General features: G+C 38.9%; 1 protein-coding gene and 2 long non-coding RNA genes across 3 annotated transcripts in view; 2 read left to right on the forward strand and 1 right to left on the reverse strand.

Moving 5' to 3' along the window:
* LOC136265941 (uncharacterized) overlaps nucleotides 1–15,722 on the reverse strand; it is a 35,125-nt gene extending 19,403 nt beyond the window's left edge. The window contains exons 1-2 of the long non-coding RNA XR_010705811.1: nucleotides 15,637–15,722; nucleotides 1,314–1,382 (exon numbers count right to left, since the gene is read on the reverse strand). This is a non-coding gene — a long non-coding RNA (uncharacterized lncRNA). The remainder of the gene's footprint in view (nucleotides 1–1,313; nucleotides 1,383–15,636) is intronic.
* On the forward strand, nucleotides 11,354–13,405 carry LOC136266267 (uncharacterized). Its single transcript, XR_010706010.1, has 2 exons — nucleotides 11,354–11,493; nucleotides 13,151–13,405. It is a non-coding gene; the product is annotated as an uncharacterized lncRNA (long non-coding RNA).
* Nucleotides 15,723–16,048: 326 nt separating the features above from the next.
* Nucleotides 16,049–18,301, forward strand: part of LOC136265924 (uncharacterized) — a 31,215-nt gene continuing 28,962 nt past the window's right edge. The window contains exons 1-2 of the mRNA XM_066060874.1: nucleotides 16,049–16,132; nucleotides 16,191–18,269. Of these exons, the coding sequence (XP_065916946.1) occupies nucleotides 16,219–18,269 (2,051 nt within the window). The 5' untranslated portion in view covers nucleotides 16,049–16,132; nucleotides 16,191–16,218. The remainder of the gene's footprint in view (nucleotides 16,133–16,190; nucleotides 18,270–18,301) is intronic.

The following is an 18,301-nucleotide window of genomic DNA, read 5'->3' on the forward strand; positions in this document are numbered from 1 at the left end:
GAAGCCACACCCAATTGCTGTCTGTAAATTCACAGTAGCCACGTGGAACCAAACACACTGACTGATTTTAAATTATAAACTTACCGGCTTAGTTATCACATAACTACTCGTTTGCTCAACACAAATCAAACGCTCAAAACGTAGTCTTGCTCACTCGAGACTACCCGAAACATAGCTCTTATCACACACCTCGGCTTTATTTAATCCGGGTCAATCAGAGTCACATCCAGGTCAAATCTAGGTCTGACCCAGATTGCTATCCGGGTCAGTGGGTCATCCAGGTCAGCAGTAGTGACCCGGTTTCAACGCTAACACACACACACACACACACACACACACACACACACACACACACACACACACACACACACACAAGTGTATTCACATAATAGCACATAACAATTGTCTTAGTATCAAGTGTATTTTGCGCAGGTACAACTAAGCCCTTAAATGAAAAAGGCCTTGATCAAAGCGAGCTTGTAATCATCAGTAGATTAGAGTAATTCCTAGTGTTGGATCCCAGCAGCTTTAATTTAGCCGAATATCAAGCATGGATATCCTTGACATTTTGTGATAGTGCAGCTGAAGAAAATTTACATGTATGTAGGACTGCACGTATTATTGTCAGGTGGCACATAACACTTGGATGCTAACAGTGATAAATTTTGAAGAAACAGTAGCAGCACGGAAGTATGTAGAATTTAAATAAACAGCCTTGGTCTTCACTTGAAACAAAAGTACAGTTTTTATACCTGACCAACAATTTGGCTTTAATATGGCTTTAGTACAAAGAAATACGACACGGAAATTTCTACATTCATTTGAGTGTATGACATAAGAAAGCAAATTTTCCAGTCTGTGTGAGAGAGATTTTAGTGCAGCAGTCAATCATACATGTATACTGTGAAATGTGTGTTGAATACAAAAGATTTAGAGGTCATATTACAGGCCACCAATAAATCTCACAATTTTGTAAGCATCCACTAAACAATGTACAGCTTCTTTTGAACAATGAAGGTAGCATTTTCAAATAAAGCGCCAAATATTTCATGCAGTCTTGATGAAAAAAATTTAACTCCCTTTAGCTGTTTGTCAAATATTATCCCTGTCTTGCATACACCTAACAAAGCGTCTGTTGCATCTTAGGTTTGTGGTGTCGCTTAATGCTTGGTAAGCTGGAAAAACTTACACTACTAGGGTAGCGCAGTCACTCAGGGAACTATATTTAAAAGACTTTCATTTACATGGGATCAGAATACCAGTGGATGACTCACTATCTCATATATTATAAGAGGAACTACTTATTTACGAACCTGTTGTAGTTGCTTCAGACTCCTTTTACAGCATGTTGACCATCTCCGAAGAGGGCACCAATTCCAAACCTAAAATTTAACCAACAATTACACCTTCAACAACAGTCACTCACAAGCTAGGTACATTTTACAGCATAACTATGGACTCAGAACCTTATGACTTTGTTATATGATGCTCCATTCTATGTATGCATCTTGTTTGTCTATTTCCTTCATGTTCCCATAGTAACCTAATCCCTTTAAATCTCTATCCCTGAGTGCAGTAACAATTGCACCTATATACATGATAGGGTACACTATGGTGAATTGATCACCAACTAACTGCTAAATTCAGTCAGTAAAATTGTTGAATCTCTTGAGTCTAGAGATACGGTTTGCCAAGACCCATCTTTCCTTTTGAAGTTACATGGCTTAACAGCTAAGTATACATTGTCATGATTAACCGTATTTTGTGACACTACCGGATCACTTTAAAAAGACATTTTCTACTTGGACTGTCACTGTGACAGAAAGTGCCATGATGGGAGCATTTAACAGCAGTACATGCAGCTCTTCACATCTCTTATACCAGGAGTGGATCCAGGATTATGCTGGAGGGGGGCACACAGGTAGGTAGAAGTCACTCCACAGTGTGCAAAGCACACTCTGCAAAATGCGAAGCATAAGCTTTCTAGGGGGGTCTGGGGGTATTCCCCTCCTGGAGAAATTTTGAAAATTTAACATTCTGAGGTTGAATTTGGTGATAATGTTGACTAAAATTTGTTGATACTTCAAACACTGGAAGCTACTGAGTTAAAAACCAGAATTTATGTAGTATAAAGGTCTAGGCTGCTCCCTAAGGAAATTTTGACAATTTAGCATTCTGAGATTAAATTTAGTGGAAATTTAACAGTGGAAATTTAACACTGGAAGCTACTGAGTTAAAAGCCAGAATTAGTGTAAAGGAGATTTTGAAAAATTAATATTCTGAGATTGAATTTAGTGACAATTTTGACTGAAATTTGTTGATAGTTCTGGAAGATACTGAGTTAAATACAGGGAGGGCATGGGGGCCAGTGCACCCCCCACCCCTCTTCAGAATTTTTTTATAGTGTTGCTCATTGAACATAGCTGGCACCTTAGACATAATTCAAACATTTGTTATGCAGTTTATGACTATGTGTAATATAATAAATGTATCTGCAGCAAATTGTTACCAACATTGACATAGCACAAGGGGAACTAGGTGGGATAGAGCACCTTCTACGTTTAGAGACCGAAATATTCTAATAGAACAGTCATTTACTCTAATAAAACAGTCAATAGTAACATAATTATAAAACACTGTTGGTCGTTTTAAACAGTGAAGCTCATCTCAATCAACTCACTGTGCAATGCAAATTTTTGGATTCTGCCGGGTTAGAAACTAGCTGTAGAACGTGGAATAAGTTAATGACTGGGTTTCACCCTGGGCAACTTTCTTTCTTGTTGAGAGCATCCTCGGATACTCTGCTTACTGCTGTTAACCTGCGTCACTGGCACATACAATGTGGTGCCAAGTGTACCCTTTGTGATTCTAATCGGCCAACTGCCGCTCATACTTTAGGTGGTTGCCCAGTAGCGCTATCCCAACAAAGGTAACCAATATCATTCGCAAAAAGTCTATTTTCAAAATTTCTTTCTAGACTTTATAGCTACTACAGCTCAGTAGTATTCATGCTTCCAGCATTGAATTTTCATAAGCATTTACAAATTTTAGTCAAAATTATCTCACAATGTTAAGTTTTCAAGATTTCATTAGGGACTAATTCTACATGGTTTTTAACGCAGTATCTTCCAGAACTATCAACAAATTTCAGTCAAAATTGTCACCAAATTCAATCTCAGAATGTTAATTTTTCAAAATCTTCTTAGGGAGCAGCCTAGGCCTTTACACTAATTCTGGCTTTTAACTCAGTAGCTTCCAGTGTTTGAAGTATCAACAAATTTCAGTCAAAATTATCACCAAATTCAATCTCAGAATGTTAAATTTTCAAAATTTCCTGGGGTTGACTTCCCATAGAAAGTTCGTGTTTCGTACTTTGCAGAGTTGGAGTGACTTGTACCTGTGTGCCCCCTCCTTAGCAAAATCCTGGATCCGCCCCTGAAAAACCATGTAGAATTTGTTTAAACTGCTCCCTAATGAAATCTTGAAAACTTAACATTGTGAGATGATTTTGACTAAAATTTGTAAATGCTTATGAAAATTCAATGCTGGAAGCATGAATACTACTGAGCTGTAGTAGCTATAAAGTCTATAAAGAAATTTTGAAAAATTGACTTTTTGAGAATGATATTGGTGCTAATTTTGGCTGAAATGAAGTTGAAATTTTAGAATTAGCATAAGGTCCCCAACACAAGCATCACAAAATTTAAGCATATAGATAATCCTGTGTGCAGCTGCATCTCCAGAGAATTTCTATAGTCACTAGGGTGTGGATAGAGTCATTTGCCCAATTTATTTAGTTGTTTAAAACGACAAACAGTGTTTTATAATTATGTTACTATTGACTGTTTTATTAGAGTAAATGACTGTATTTCAGTCTCTAAATGTAGAAGGTGCTCTATCCCACCTAGTTCCCCTTGTGCTATGTCAACATTGGTAACAATTTGCTGCAAACACATTTATTATATTACACACAGTCATAATCTGCATAAAAAATGTTTGAATTATGTCTAAGGTGCCAGCTATGTTCAATGAGCACCACTATAAAAAATTCTTAAGGGGGGGGCCTGGATCCACCCTTGTATACATCTGCCTGAAATCCCATTCATACACCAAATGTGCCTTATCAATGGCTACTAAACCAAGTTGATTTCGTCTATTTACAGTCTGTATCTTCTCAAGATTTACTATCTGCATAACCAAACAACCACTATGGGCTAAATTAAGGGTATCAGATTTATCTGCCAGGGCTTTGCTTTCAGCATGCTAGTCTAACTGCACTGATCCTAAGTTGCATGGCAGGTCTATTTTGTTCAATTAAACAGTTTAGCCTTGCATAAAACTCATTGTTGGTATAACAACTAAGTTATCAATTTGGCTATCACTTGCACACGGCAGTGAGTTAACTGTTTGATATTATTAATGCTAGAACTTAAAGCTGTGCTGCCAATAAATGCATATGCAAGTTCACTCTGTGTTTCGTACATTATCTGTACAGTATATTCTCTGTGGTTCCTTGTAAACTATTATGTCAGACTGTGATGCTGGAGTCTTACACCAATCTGTGCTAAAAATCCTGACAACTGAAAATTGGTATAGTTGTCCTTGTGGTTGGTTTAATTGATGCACACTATTTACAGTGCATACACATGCAGGGGTAGAACATGATGTCATTACGTGTACAATTTGGCGTAATGTAATTGAGATTCCAATGATAATACCATACCTGTTTCACTGCCCATACAAAAGTCTCAATAATAGCAGTGAAATTTATCCTGTATTTCACTGGTAGCAGTGAAAAAAGTTGTAATTGCAATTTCATTGGCTAGACTTTATGTTAACAATGTAGCGCCAAATAGTGTTGACGTGTGTTTAGTACATAGTGACAAATTGCATACATGGCAATGCTAATATAGTCTCGCGTGGCCAGACCGCGCTTTTTCTCCGTCACGGCGCTTATCGATTAGAGATTATAAGCGCCTACTCCGAAATAGGGTCTGGTCCAGAATCAATTCGTAAACTCGTTTTCACACCCCAAGCAAGAGCTCGGGGTGTTTAATCAACTGTCGTCATATAACGTATACTTCCTTTCGATTTTCAAGCCACGTACGCACTGGAAATGCCATGAACGATAGCCGGCCAGTAGAGTCGATGAGAAACACTGAGGCTGGTTTTCTAAGGCTAAAAAGAACACGGGTTGATTCCTTGCTCAGTTTGCCTTTAGCCTTTTGTTTTCACAAGGAATCGATCCGTGACCTTTTTTAACCGTAGAAAACCAGCCTCAGCGTCTCTCATCAACTCCACCGGCTATCGTTCATGGCATTTCCAGTGCGTACATGGCTTGAAATTTAAAAGGAAGTATACGTTATATGACGAAAGTTGATTAAACACCCCGAGCTCTTGCTTGGGGTGTGAAAACGAGTTTACGTATTGATTCTGGACCAGACCCTATTTCGGAGTAGGCACTTATAATCTCTAATCGATAAGCGCCGTGACGAAGAAAAAGCGGTCTGGCCACGCGAGACTAATGCTAATACACAGTATGCGTATATGCAGCGAGTATGGTATTAACTGGGAATAGCATGGGTATAGCAGTGAAATTTGGGATAAATACTACTCTTGTTGTATTTATCCCAAATTTCACTGCTACCCATGCTATTACTAGTACTAATTACGTGATGAAACTAACCGTACCAGCTACTTGCATCATTTTAGACACCAGTCGATTACATTTACTACTAGTGGCTAAGAATACAGCGAACAATGACACAGGTACCTGAAAATAAGATCAGACTTTATTCTAAATAATGCTCTATTGCAAAGTTCATCATAAAATCACTGGAGCTCAATGAAGTTCAACATATGAAATGATTCCTACACTAGTGGATTATCATTTATGACAATTAATCCAGCGCTAAACTTCACAGTTTACTAGAATTATACCCTATGCTAAAAATGTACAGCACACACACGTCACACACTTATTGTGACATCATGTCCTACCTCCTCTGATCATACAGAAAATTGCATTGTCTTTGCAACTACCGGCCATGCGCGGTTTGAGCATGCGCGTGTTTTGAATAATAAAATGCGCACGATAGTTAGCCAAATAGTCGGTGAAAATGGTGCAAAATCGACCTGTAGCTAGTAACAGACCAGTTACGGTGCAAGTAATGCCACAAGGTACTATTAATCACACTTCGTTTGTTTTGGCGAAAACCAGCAGCGGCGGTAGTTCACACGCAGCCATGGTAGGTGTCACCGGCAGTGAGTCAGTTTCATAGTAGCTAACTCAGACTGGTTGTTAGTGTTACTACATTTAAATGGGTGTTATCATACTACCTAGTTTATTCCGAATGACAAGAATTCAGTTCCTCACTGTATACTTGTGTGTGTATTGCGTTTGTTGCAGCTAGTGTGGGTGACTTGGCCTTGTTTTATCACTGTAGAATCTACACACATACAAAGTGAAGATTATCAATCCACGGAAGAAAAGTGATGCTGTGATGCGGCAGTTACGTTTTAATTCCAGATTTGAATCGCTGCTTGCATTGCGTGTAAAATTAATTGAAGAGTTTCAGGATTGTGTACCTAACACAGTGGTCTTTAATGTCGGCTATTTTGAAGGCCAGCAACACTCAAAGATTTCTATTGTTAATGGTGAGGATTTGAATGCTATGTATTCAAAATATCCTAAAGGTGAAATCACTTTGTGGTATGACAGTTCTTCCCCAGCTGTGGGACAAGAGGCATCATCTGAGCATGGTAAACGTAAGAGAGAAGATGTAGCTGCGAGTACATCAAGGCGTCAAGAGAAAGAAGAGGAAGTGGATGCTGCTTTTAAAGGGTTCCGTACAAAATGGCACTAAAAGGGGTTCATTTCCTACACTACTATAGGGGAGATTTAGCGCCACAAGCACTAAATCTTCCCTACAGTAATGTAGGAGATGAATTATGCTCAACACTAAATCTTCCCTACATTAGTGTAGGAACTATATTGTGCTCCAGGCACTAAATCTTCCCTACATTAGTGTAGGAGCTATATTGTGCTCAGGCACTAAATTCTATTGAAGTGATCATAGTGAATTGTTGCTGTTTTAGTTGCAATACTTCAACTGCTTGTACTTTATTTTCCATACAACCTCATAACAGCCTTCTACCTTTGATGCTAAGGCAGTAGTACCCTTTGATTCCTGGTATAACATATTGTAAACATGTGACTATGGGTTATAGTAGTTTACTTAGTTTTAAAAATGAGAGTTTAGTACTTCTTGTAAGTATGCATATTTATTACTATAGCAACTTCTTTGCATATAGGTCTGCTTCTTTCTTGGATACATAATTTAATGTTGCATGGAATCCCATGGTTGATTCTTGCTATGCGTATATACATACCAATATAAATGAGTTGCACTTATGGACCTTATCCATGATGTCACAAGACACATAAAGGCCAACATAGTTGGGACAGCAGGATTACGGTTACATAGAAACCATTTAAATTAACTAATACAAATTAGCATTTCATGAAATACTAATTACATAATAATTGTAATTACTGCAAAATATGAAATGGTTACTAAGGAACGCTCAACTTGCAATATAGTTAAACCCACAAATGCATGAAGAGAAGTATAGCTTGGTTAACGTGTTTTCAAAGAAAACTATTCAGCCCTGGTTTTCATACACATACTAGCTGGACACGCCCTCAATTCCAACTCAAAGTGCTACGCTATTCCTAGTAACTCAGGAAGCTGGTAGTGTAGTTTTGTCATTTTTAAACACCCATAGAACCCACAACAAAACGTTCACAAAGTTTTAGAAAGCTGCCATGCCTAAACTGCCTTAGAGCAAGAGCAAAACTTACCTGACTATATAGGCGCTTAATACCGTACACTGGGAAACTTTGACGAATCAAAGTGAATTCGTCAAAATTTATTTCGTCAACATAAAATAAGTGCCCAGGTTCTTATTGGTGATTTCAAACAATTCGTCAAAGTTTATTTCGTCAACTTTGCCTAAGAACAGATTCATCAAAGTTTACCCTCGTCAAAGTTTGCCGGTGTACAGTATAGTTCTTATGCTGCCTCCATTTCTAACACATAGACTGCTTTTGACACAAAACCATTAGCTCACATGGGTGCAGACAGACACACATGTACACGCATGTACGTTTCTTCCGGAAACAATTATAGTAAACCAGGCGTGCACCCTTGACAGCCTGCAGTGCCAGGTGCACGCCTGCAAATTGCACGGGGAACAGTAGGGAAGAACAATCACACCTTGGGCCAAGATGGCAAGCTCTAACCAACAGATATGGTAATTATAACAAAAACCATAATCAGTCGAAAGGCACCTAGACATTTTTATTGCAGTATGTATCTGCTGGTATAGGCTGTAGCTATAATTGTTTAAATAATTTCTTCCATACATGCATGCATAAAGTTATAGACTTTAGCAAAAAAAAAATCAAGCAAGTTATGAATATAAAGTGGTTGTATCCCAGTAACATATTTTAATTACCACCCAAGTCTGAGACTATGGGTGATAACCTATGATAATACCCTCAAATAAATTCAATTGAGTTATTGTACTAAAACCTTTAGGCAAAATAATCAATATAATCAATATTTTTGATTTAGTCTAGATGCGCCAGTTAGGAAAGAGAGATTTTAATTTCCAATGGTGATGGTATTCGAGACTTCTTGCTTTGTGATGGAAACGGGGAAAAACATTTAGTCTCAAAACATTGCATCAGGTGTTTTCGCATTTCTTTTTGATCATAACAAAGAGTGGCGGGGTCGTCTCCAAACATTAGTGATACGCAAAATGCAATTGCAAAGCAGCCACAGTCTTTGTTTCCCTTTTGAAGTTGAACTTGTGGAATTTTCACAATCCGGTTCCCATATAATGAATGCAGTTGTTCGGCAAGAGTTGAGTTGATGCTTTTAGGTTGAAGAGAATCGTACAAATAAACTACGTTATCTCTGATGTGCGATAATGCCCAATGCTCACAAAAGTGGTGAAAAAAGAAAGACTTCTCTTCTGCTTCTTTTATCAATTCTGGTCGTGCATTGTTTAATATTCGTAAGCAGCATGAAGCTGCACGCTAGCAACTGACCAAGGTAGGAGACTGAGTAGCAATGCACTACCTGCTTTTATATGCAACGCTGGGCATACTTGTAAGACTAGCTTTAAAACCAGTACAACTGGATAGTGGACTGGTATTACCAATTGTAAAATACCAACACCTTTCAAGGAGTAAACAGGACACAGAGAAATATTTTTAGCTAATACCAACACCTTTCTCTGCCAGACATGTCAACTAGCATTCAAGGAGTAAACAGGACACAGAGAAATATTTTTAGCTCTAAACAAGATGGAGTGTTAATAATGAAGTATTATTTTATGAAGTATTATTTTATGCCTACAACAATGTAGGGAATAATTAGTGCTTCATTGAACAATATTTTGCCTACTACATTGTAGGGAACATTTAGTGCACCTTAGCACTAAATCTTTCCTACATATAAGGGCAAGAAATAATATTTGAGTATAGTGCTTCATCCCACATGTATTATAGGGAAGATTTAGTGCTTAGTGGCACTAAATCTTGCCCATATATATAGGAACAAAAGTGCATTTAGTGCCATTTTATCTGGACCCCTTTTAAAGAGTTGAAAGAAAAGCATGCTGATGTATTTGATGTACCCAAATTACGTTTGTGGGCAAGGATGATAGCATCTAACCTACATGATGACTATGAAACTCCACCTAATGTACCAGCTTTCCAGGGAAATGTATCAAAAAAGTGTCGTCAGCAAAGCAGCCTTTCAGATGCTGTTAGTGGAGCTGCAGTAGCATTTGCTAATGCTTTAAAAGGTGGTAATTCTGTAACTACTACTGAGAAAGCGTCGGGTACAGGCACACATTCAATTTCACCATCAAAAGCTATAGACTTAAGAATGAAAAATTTTGAGCAGCTGAGATATCTTCAGCAGCTATTTGATGATAACATACTCAGCGAAAATGAATACTCTGAACAAAAACAAAACATTCTTTCTACTTTAAAAAATCTTCGTTGATTACCTACGTAGCTAGTTATTCACAGGTCTTGTATTTTCAAGTGTAAACGCTGGGTATATTGATTTTGTTGTTTATTACTGAGTGCAAACCTATGTGTGTTACAGTGGTTATGTATAAATGTTACAATGAGAAATATAACCCTGACAATCTTGTTTTGAAATCACTGCAAATGCGCAAAGCATGATAGTTTCTAAATCACTTGTATCCATAATTCTCTCTAAGTATTTGATGTTGTATTTAGCTTTAGAGAATGCTTCCTCAATTGGATTTAGATCTGGTGAATAAGGTGGCAGAAAATGAACAATTACACCTACTTCTTCAATCAACGAAACTACATTTTGTGTGTGATGAATAGAGCAGTTATCCATGACCACTATGCTATGGCTACTGATGCCATCAAATGGTTGTAAGTGTGGCAGCAAGATTGTTTCAACAAAATTGTAAAAGGTATCACCATTGTTAGTCCCTTGGCTAACCTTGACATCAAGAATACCTTCTGTTGACATTGCAGCTATTGCAGACACACGTGATCCTCTTACTAATGGCTTGTGGTACTTTGCTGGAACTCCACGCAGGCTGTAACCATGGGTTCTCAATGCTTTTCAGCTGTCAGTTCCGGTCTCATCAATAAACACAAGCATTTCTTGTTTGTACTCTGACACATCTAACATGAACTTTTGTCGGAGAAATGTGGACCTTTGTGTTGCTACTAAACTCAGCTTTTGGTAAGTGAAATTGCTTTTGAGTAAAAACCTGCAGATTGTAGAGACATCAATACTCAACAGCAGCTGTTGTGAAAGCATCTTCTGTACTTCTTTAAGTTGAGTCCCAGGATTCTCCACAACAAAGTTTAACACTGCCAACTGAGCTGGAGCAGTTAGCTTTCTAAATGCCTTCTCCTTTGGGTATTGCTTACTAGACACAGAACCGGTGGTTCGAAATAAACCTGCTATTCTGCTAACTGTTGACTTGTCAATTCCCAAACTTTTTGCCACTCTATTATGCGTATATTGTAAACCTTCAACTTGCCACACTACCCTCCACCGTAAATCGTGACTGTAAGCTTTTGTTCGGTGTCGTTCGTAAGTCGTCACCGAGGTCATCGCTAGCTAACTAGTTAAGATCGTTACTGAGTAAATTACCCGGTTAGCTACGGTATTGCGCGCGTTTTATTATTCAAAACACGCGCATGCTCAAATCGCGCATGGCCGGTAGTTGCAAAGACAATGCAATTTCCTGTAGATATTATAACACCTGGATTGGAAACGGTTTTCGCGGACCCAATATACCCTGTAGTTATGACATAGGCACTCTTGAAACAATCCCTGTTATCCGCGCTAGGGAAAAATAATTACCTTTGGACGCTGAAAAGTCACTCGAGAATCTGAAAACTGATGAGTTATCGACGTGGTTAGTCATATTATAACATGTTGTACACGCTAGTCCAGTTTTTGTACGAAAAAAGTGCATATTCACGTTTTGAAAAAATGCGCCATTTTTGCTTCCTCTCTCTTTCACTGGAGCAAGCAAAAATTCTAAAGTGTTTTATGTCACGAATTTATGCTGTATTGATGCGCTATTCAATAGTGATACTGTACTGTGAGTTTAGAGGTGTTATTGTAACAAATTCGCGACTTGTGCCAAATTTTAGTCAGTGGTATCTTTTTGCCTGTTTCACAAATGGGCGTGAAACTATCCAGACAAGCATCTTCTGATCGTTTTGAGTCGCCGAGGTGATTGTCTGTGATAAAATACATCACTTAGGTTATATTTTGAGTTGGTATCTGTAGTAGATTAAGAACAACAGACCATCCATTGGTTTCATGCCAACAATCTTTGCTTCCTTGTGTATGGACCCTAAATGTGAGTCATTCTTCTAGATACAAGTTCAGTTTTAATGGTGCCACAATATGTGAGGTAAAGAGTTTTAATCGTGCTAAGTGTGTTAGTTCAAAATTTCATTGTAACCAACCTGGTGTAAATTTGAAGGTGACAATGATTATTTGGTTAGTGTACCATCATTACTGCTGTAAATATGCACAAATAAGAAGGGTAAGGAATAGTGAAACTGTTGCGAATGTTGAAGTGCTGATCATTTGGTACATTTGTCTGGCCATTGTTCTGAAATTTTGTGGCACTGTCATGTCCACAGTAATTTACTATACTAAGGCCATACCAAATTAATCATGTGTTTCATGGATTGTTTGCCCTCTAGTAGTGAGCCAGCAGGTTTTGATAGTTATATGACTGCTCTATTAGAGTATCTTGATCTTGACTGGTGCAAAAGCTGAAGTCCTTCCATAATAAAGTGACGGAGCTCCATTTCCTTCCCCTTGGCTACTACACCTGTTACTGCTTGCACAATATTTTATTTTTGAGTTTGCCAAAACAGTGACCCACCGCATCCGCATCCCTGAAACATAAGATTAATGTGTCATGGCCTAAGCTGATCACTGGTTTTATATTTTTGTTGTATAGTTGTACTGCACAAAAGCAACTTGAGCTGTGAAAAGGGTTCCAGCCTTCGAAAGCCTGGGTAAATAAAGCTGTGCACCAAGAGAAATTAAAGTAAAGTAGTGCTGACCCAGTCTGGGTGGTAAAGGCTTTAGCTCCATTGGTTGTACAGTAAATAGTTAGTTGTTAGTTTGGCTGGTTAATTTTCAACTATGTTTGAATATGTAGTAGTGTAAGGGACTGTAAGTCCACACTTTTTACATCGCCACTCGTAACTGGCCTTGTGCAACGGTTTTCAAAAATTGACAATAACAAGCCAAAAAGAAACCAAACTATACAGTGCCATGATATCACATGTTTTACCCCATCAAACAGGACCTGAGGACACTAGGCACCATCTGTAAATATACGTAATTTGAAGGCCCGTATCACATACAAGTGAGAACCACATGACTTATTGTGGTGCATGACTTACATACGTTCCCTTACGCTATATGCTGATGTAGTACACTACTAATACCATACAAAGTACGTGTTGTGTTCTTGTGTATTTATTAATCAACTCATTATTGTATTTAGTGGATAATTGTGTATCACTTTTAATGCTGTATAGGATTGTGTTTGTGTCAGCAAGTATACATGGAGAAGTGTCAGCAAGGAAAGGATGTAACGTTAAGTCATCATCTTGATTGATTCTGTGGTGTGTACTTAATGGAGATGGACTAAGATATTCAGTAAAGACTTGGATAGCAACTGCAGTTGTCAGAAGAAAATGTTTCTCCATAATTAGATTGTTATGACTCCCCTTGTGGGAAGTGTGTTCATGGTTGTGTGTGTGTGCCTGTGTGATAAACTATATTATTGTTAATATGGGTAGTGCATGAATTGACTAGGACCGATTTTCCGAAACAGTCATCGAGACCGTTTGTTTAGTCAGAGGTGTGATGAAGTAACTCTAATACAACACACGCTATTCTATTACAACGCACAGCTGGTGACAAAATTAGTCATTGGTTGTGTAGCGCGGCTAGTTTCCCATATATACTTGAATTGACTGGCTTCCCAATGAAATTGTGCACCTAAGGCTAAGTAAAGAAACCCTTCCATTTCTTCGCCAACACATAAAATAGCCGTGTATTCGGTCCTTCCTGAAGCTTGACCTCCAGTCCTCCACACTTCCGGTAACACGGAGTGTTTCAATGCGCGAACTCCGTTTCCAATCCCAGTCTTTTAAGTAATATACTATCTATGCTCTGATACACATGTCTTTGTTACCATGGTTACCTAATAATGTATATAGCTTGTTCTTGTTTCCATAGTAACTATGTCAATTTGTGGTATTACTGTTATGCCATACAATTGCAATGTGTGAGGTTTGGCATAAAATCGTCCCTGATACTGTAGACTGCTTGCATTGGGTTTTATGCCATTGTTAAATACATAAAGCAGAGTGGCATAAAATCTTCCCTTTACAATAAAATGCATAAAGTCTTCCCTATAGGTAGGGTCCGCAACGCGAAAAATCGATATCCTCCAATCAACTACCTAACTATTGTCATGTGTTAGGCTATTGAATAACACCAGCGTGGCAGCCAAGTTTGTCACTTTCTTCTGGTAGAAAACGATACAAATGTCTTAAAATCACGTGAGTTTTCGTTCCAGCAGTTCGTAGGGTTCTTCATATGCCACGATATTCACTCTCAACATTGTTCAAGTAGTCTACCATCAACTCAAAGTATTGGTGGTTTGGTTTTATTGGTCAGTTTCCGGTGGCAGCACGATCTGTGCAGCTTTTTGGCGACAGACAAAATGTTTCTTGCTCTGGAGCACAGGAAGAGCAGAGCAGCAACTGCGCCGTGGGTCAGCGATGACCAGTACAAGGTAAAGTACCTGCATGTGGAGTATGGTTATAATTGAAACTTGTTAGCCATCTGGCTGAGCCATCTATATGCTGAAATTCGGCCAAAATGACGCGATTTTTGCAAACAAATACCAGAATGGTTGATACATCAGTGAGACAGTCTCCAACAACAAGGATACGAAGCTTATAAACACCTAACAATACGGCTATCTCGCCCAGTAAACGCATAGAGTAAGTAATCCAATGCATGAAATAGGCACTCACGTGATCGAAATTCAAATCTCGGAAAATACAATCATAATCTATTCCAATGACATTAAAATCACTTGGGATCAAGTAACAATCAGTTTGTGTGCATTAGGTTCAACATCTCGATTAGCCCAGCAGTCTGAGACTCTCCCTATGATGCCATCACAGCATAAAACACACCCGCACTGGCCCAGATCACGCCTGAGTGAACAATTAACACAAATATTTACAAAAGGAGCACACTGCATGGTTTCTATTCAGAAATGAAAGTGATTTCATGGGTATTTTAGCGATTTGAATTTCGATCACGTGAGTGCCTATTTCATGCATTGGATTGCTCTATGCGTTTACTGGGCGAGATAGCCGTATTGTTAGGTGTTTATAAGCTTCGTATCCTTGTTGTTGGAGACTGTCTCACTGATGTATCAACCATTCTGGTATTTGTTTGCAAAAATCGCGTCATTTTGGCCGAATTTCAGCATATAGATGGCTCAGCCAGATGGCTAACAAGCTTCAGTTATAACCATACTCCACATGCAGGTACTTTACCTAGTACTGGTCATTGCTGACCCACGGCGTAGTTGCTGCTCTGCTTGTCCTGTGCTCCAGAGCAAGAAACATTTTGTCTGTCGCCAAAAAGCTGCACAGATCGTGCTGCCACCGGAAACTGACCAATAAAATCAAACCACCAATACTTTGAGTTGATGATAGACTACTTGAACAATGTTGAGAGTGAATATCGTGGCATACGAAGAACCCTACGAACTGCTGGAACGAAAACTCACTTGATTTTAAGACATTTGTGTCGTTTTCTACCTGAAGAAAGTGACAAACTTGGCTGCCATGCTGGTGTTATTCAAGTTACACTTAGCCTAACACATGACAATAGTTAGATAGCTGATTGGAGGATATCGATTTTTCGCGTTGCGGACCCTACACATAGCTACCCCAAAAATACGCTATTATATGTACGACCCTTACTCCCATACCTCATAATAGTCATATCCCATTAGTTGAGTACCTTCTTCACCTAGTAGCACGAGTACGCCTTGTTAGATCGCATGCTAGAAAGTCCCTCAGGTAGTCTAGCGCCGCCCGCCCCTTCGCATAAAGTAAGGGTCTGGTGAAATACAGATACTAAATCATTTCTAGCGCCCAGATTCGGCGCTAGCCAATTAGTGCATGCCAATGACGTTCACACAGAAATCGCCTTAGCAACACAATGCTTTTGTTCGAATTGAAGTGTAATCATCTGACGTAACAAGCAATACGTACGCTGTCTAATTGAATTCCTTTTGAAATGATTAGGTATTTGTATTTCACCAGACCCTTACTTTTTTGCGAAGGGGCGGGCGGCGCCAGACTATCCCTCAGGGTGAGCAAAAAGCAATGAAGTACAAAGATCACGTGGGCTTTGGATCTGTCACGGTAGCCTAGTCACGTGGTAACGCCCCTTTTATTTTGTACACCAACAAAAGGAGAAAGGTATATAACGCAAATAAATTTTACTGATCATGTGGTAAGCATGTTCATTTATTATCAGGTGTAGCTACCGAGTTCACTAGAGATTGATGGCGATAGCCACACCCAATAATGGTGGGGGCGGGTACGAATATCACTTCGTGGCGACACCACCAGATTGGTTGATGTGTAATATCTGTCACTATCCCAGTAGAGATCCTTATCTTAGTGGATGTTGTGGTCACACATTCTGTAAGTCTTGTCTTGAGGGTGCAAAGAAAGCTACTACCATTTCTGATGCTTGTCCCATTTGCCGAAATGAAGAATTTCTTACCATACCGAACAAACAAGCTGACCGAACAGTCAGGAGTCTCCATGTGTTCTGTACTAACAATGAGAAAGGTTGTGAGTGGCAGGGTGAAGTGAATAACATTGTCGGTCATGTTACAAACAGTGACGGTTGTCAATTTGAGGAGGTGATATGTACTAATGGTTGTGGAATGTGTGTACAACGAAAATATCTGTCCAGTCATGTTGAGGATGAGTGTGTATGTCGTATGGTTGACTGTCTATATTGCCACATTACAGGAGAAAATCGGTTCATTGAGGGTGAACACAAGGATCAGTGTCCCAAATTCCCCATAGCCTGTCCCAACAAATATGAAACTGACAGCATACCTCGTGAAGATATTGATGAACATAGGAAGATGTGTCCACTTGAAGAAGTCACCTGCCCCAATACTTGTGGAGCAACTTTGCAACGACGATATATACACACCCACATCAAGATGGAGTGTCCACGTCTTAAGGTGGAATGTCAGTATTGTCACATTACAGGAGAACAACAGTTTATTGAGGGTGAACACAAGGAACAGTGTCCCAAGTTCTCCATAGCCTGTCCCAACAAGTGTGAGGTGGGTAGTGTCCCAAGAGATGGTGTAGAAGAACACAAGAAGATGTGTCCACTGGAGCTAATCCAGTGTGAGTATCACGTGGTGGGTTGTGAGGAGAGGATGGCTCGTAAGGATCAGAAGAAACACAACAAAGAGAAGATGGAAGAACACTTGTCCTTTGCCATACGCCAGCTCACTAAGGCTCAGTACAATTTAGCTAGTAGTCAAGTTGAGGTAGTGAACAGCAGAGAGGAACTAACAGCAAAGACTACTCGGATAGGTAAAGACCTGGCTACTACCAAACAACAACTGACCAGTACTCAAATTGACACTGTGAAGACAATTGATAGACTCATACAGCGATTACAGCAAACAGAAAGAGATCTTGCAACTAAACAAGAACTAACAACACGTCAACTAGAGAAATATAAAGATGATCTTACTGTGAAAGTTGAGCAGGTGGAAAAAGAGTCTAATGAACAACTAGCAGTCACTGAAAATAACCTTACTCTAAAGCTTCAACAAACAGAGAATGATCTAACAACAACCAAACAAGAATTAGCAGCTACTAAACAGAATTTCAAATATGATCTTAAAGTCTCCAAAGAAGAAAACAAGAGAACTACTGACAAGATTGAGGAAGAAATGATAAAATCTTTTGCTGATCAATCAAAAACATTAGTTGATATGAATGCAAATTTGACGAATATCCAAGAAGAGGAGAGAATGTGGAAGGATGATCTTATTCAACGGCTTGTGGTAACTAAACAAGAAACAGAAAAGACAAAAGATGAACTCACTCAGAAACTCACAAACACAAAGAGAGATCTTAACACTACAAAACAACAATTAGCAGCCACTAAAGATGACCTTTCCCTAAAGCTTCAACAGGCAGAGAATGATCTTGCAACAACCAAACAAGAATTAGCAGCTACTAAAGAGAATCTCAAAACTGAGCTCAAAATTTCCCAAGAAGAAAGCAAGAGAGCTACTGACAAGCTTGAGGGGAAAATGAGAAAGAATTTTGATGATGAATCAAAAAAATTAGCTGATATGAACACAAATTTGATGAACACTCAAGAAGAGAGTAGAAAGTGGAAGGATGATCTTATTCAACAGCTTGTAGTAACTAAGCAAGAAGCAAAGAAAACAATAGATGATCTTACTCAAAGACTCATTGCTAGTCAACAAGAAGTAAAAAAGACAAAAAATGAACTCACACAGAAACTCACTAACACAGAAAGAGAACTGAACACTACAAAACAACAATTAGCTACAACTTGTCAAAATCTTACAAAAG

This window comes from Dysidea avara, chromosome 9, assembly GCF_963678975.1.
Source record: "Dysidea avara chromosome 9, odDysAvar1.4, whole genome shotgun sequence".
NCBI classification, from domain to species: domain Eukaryota; kingdom Metazoa; phylum Porifera; class Demospongiae; order Dictyoceratida; family Dysideidae; genus Dysidea; species Dysidea avara.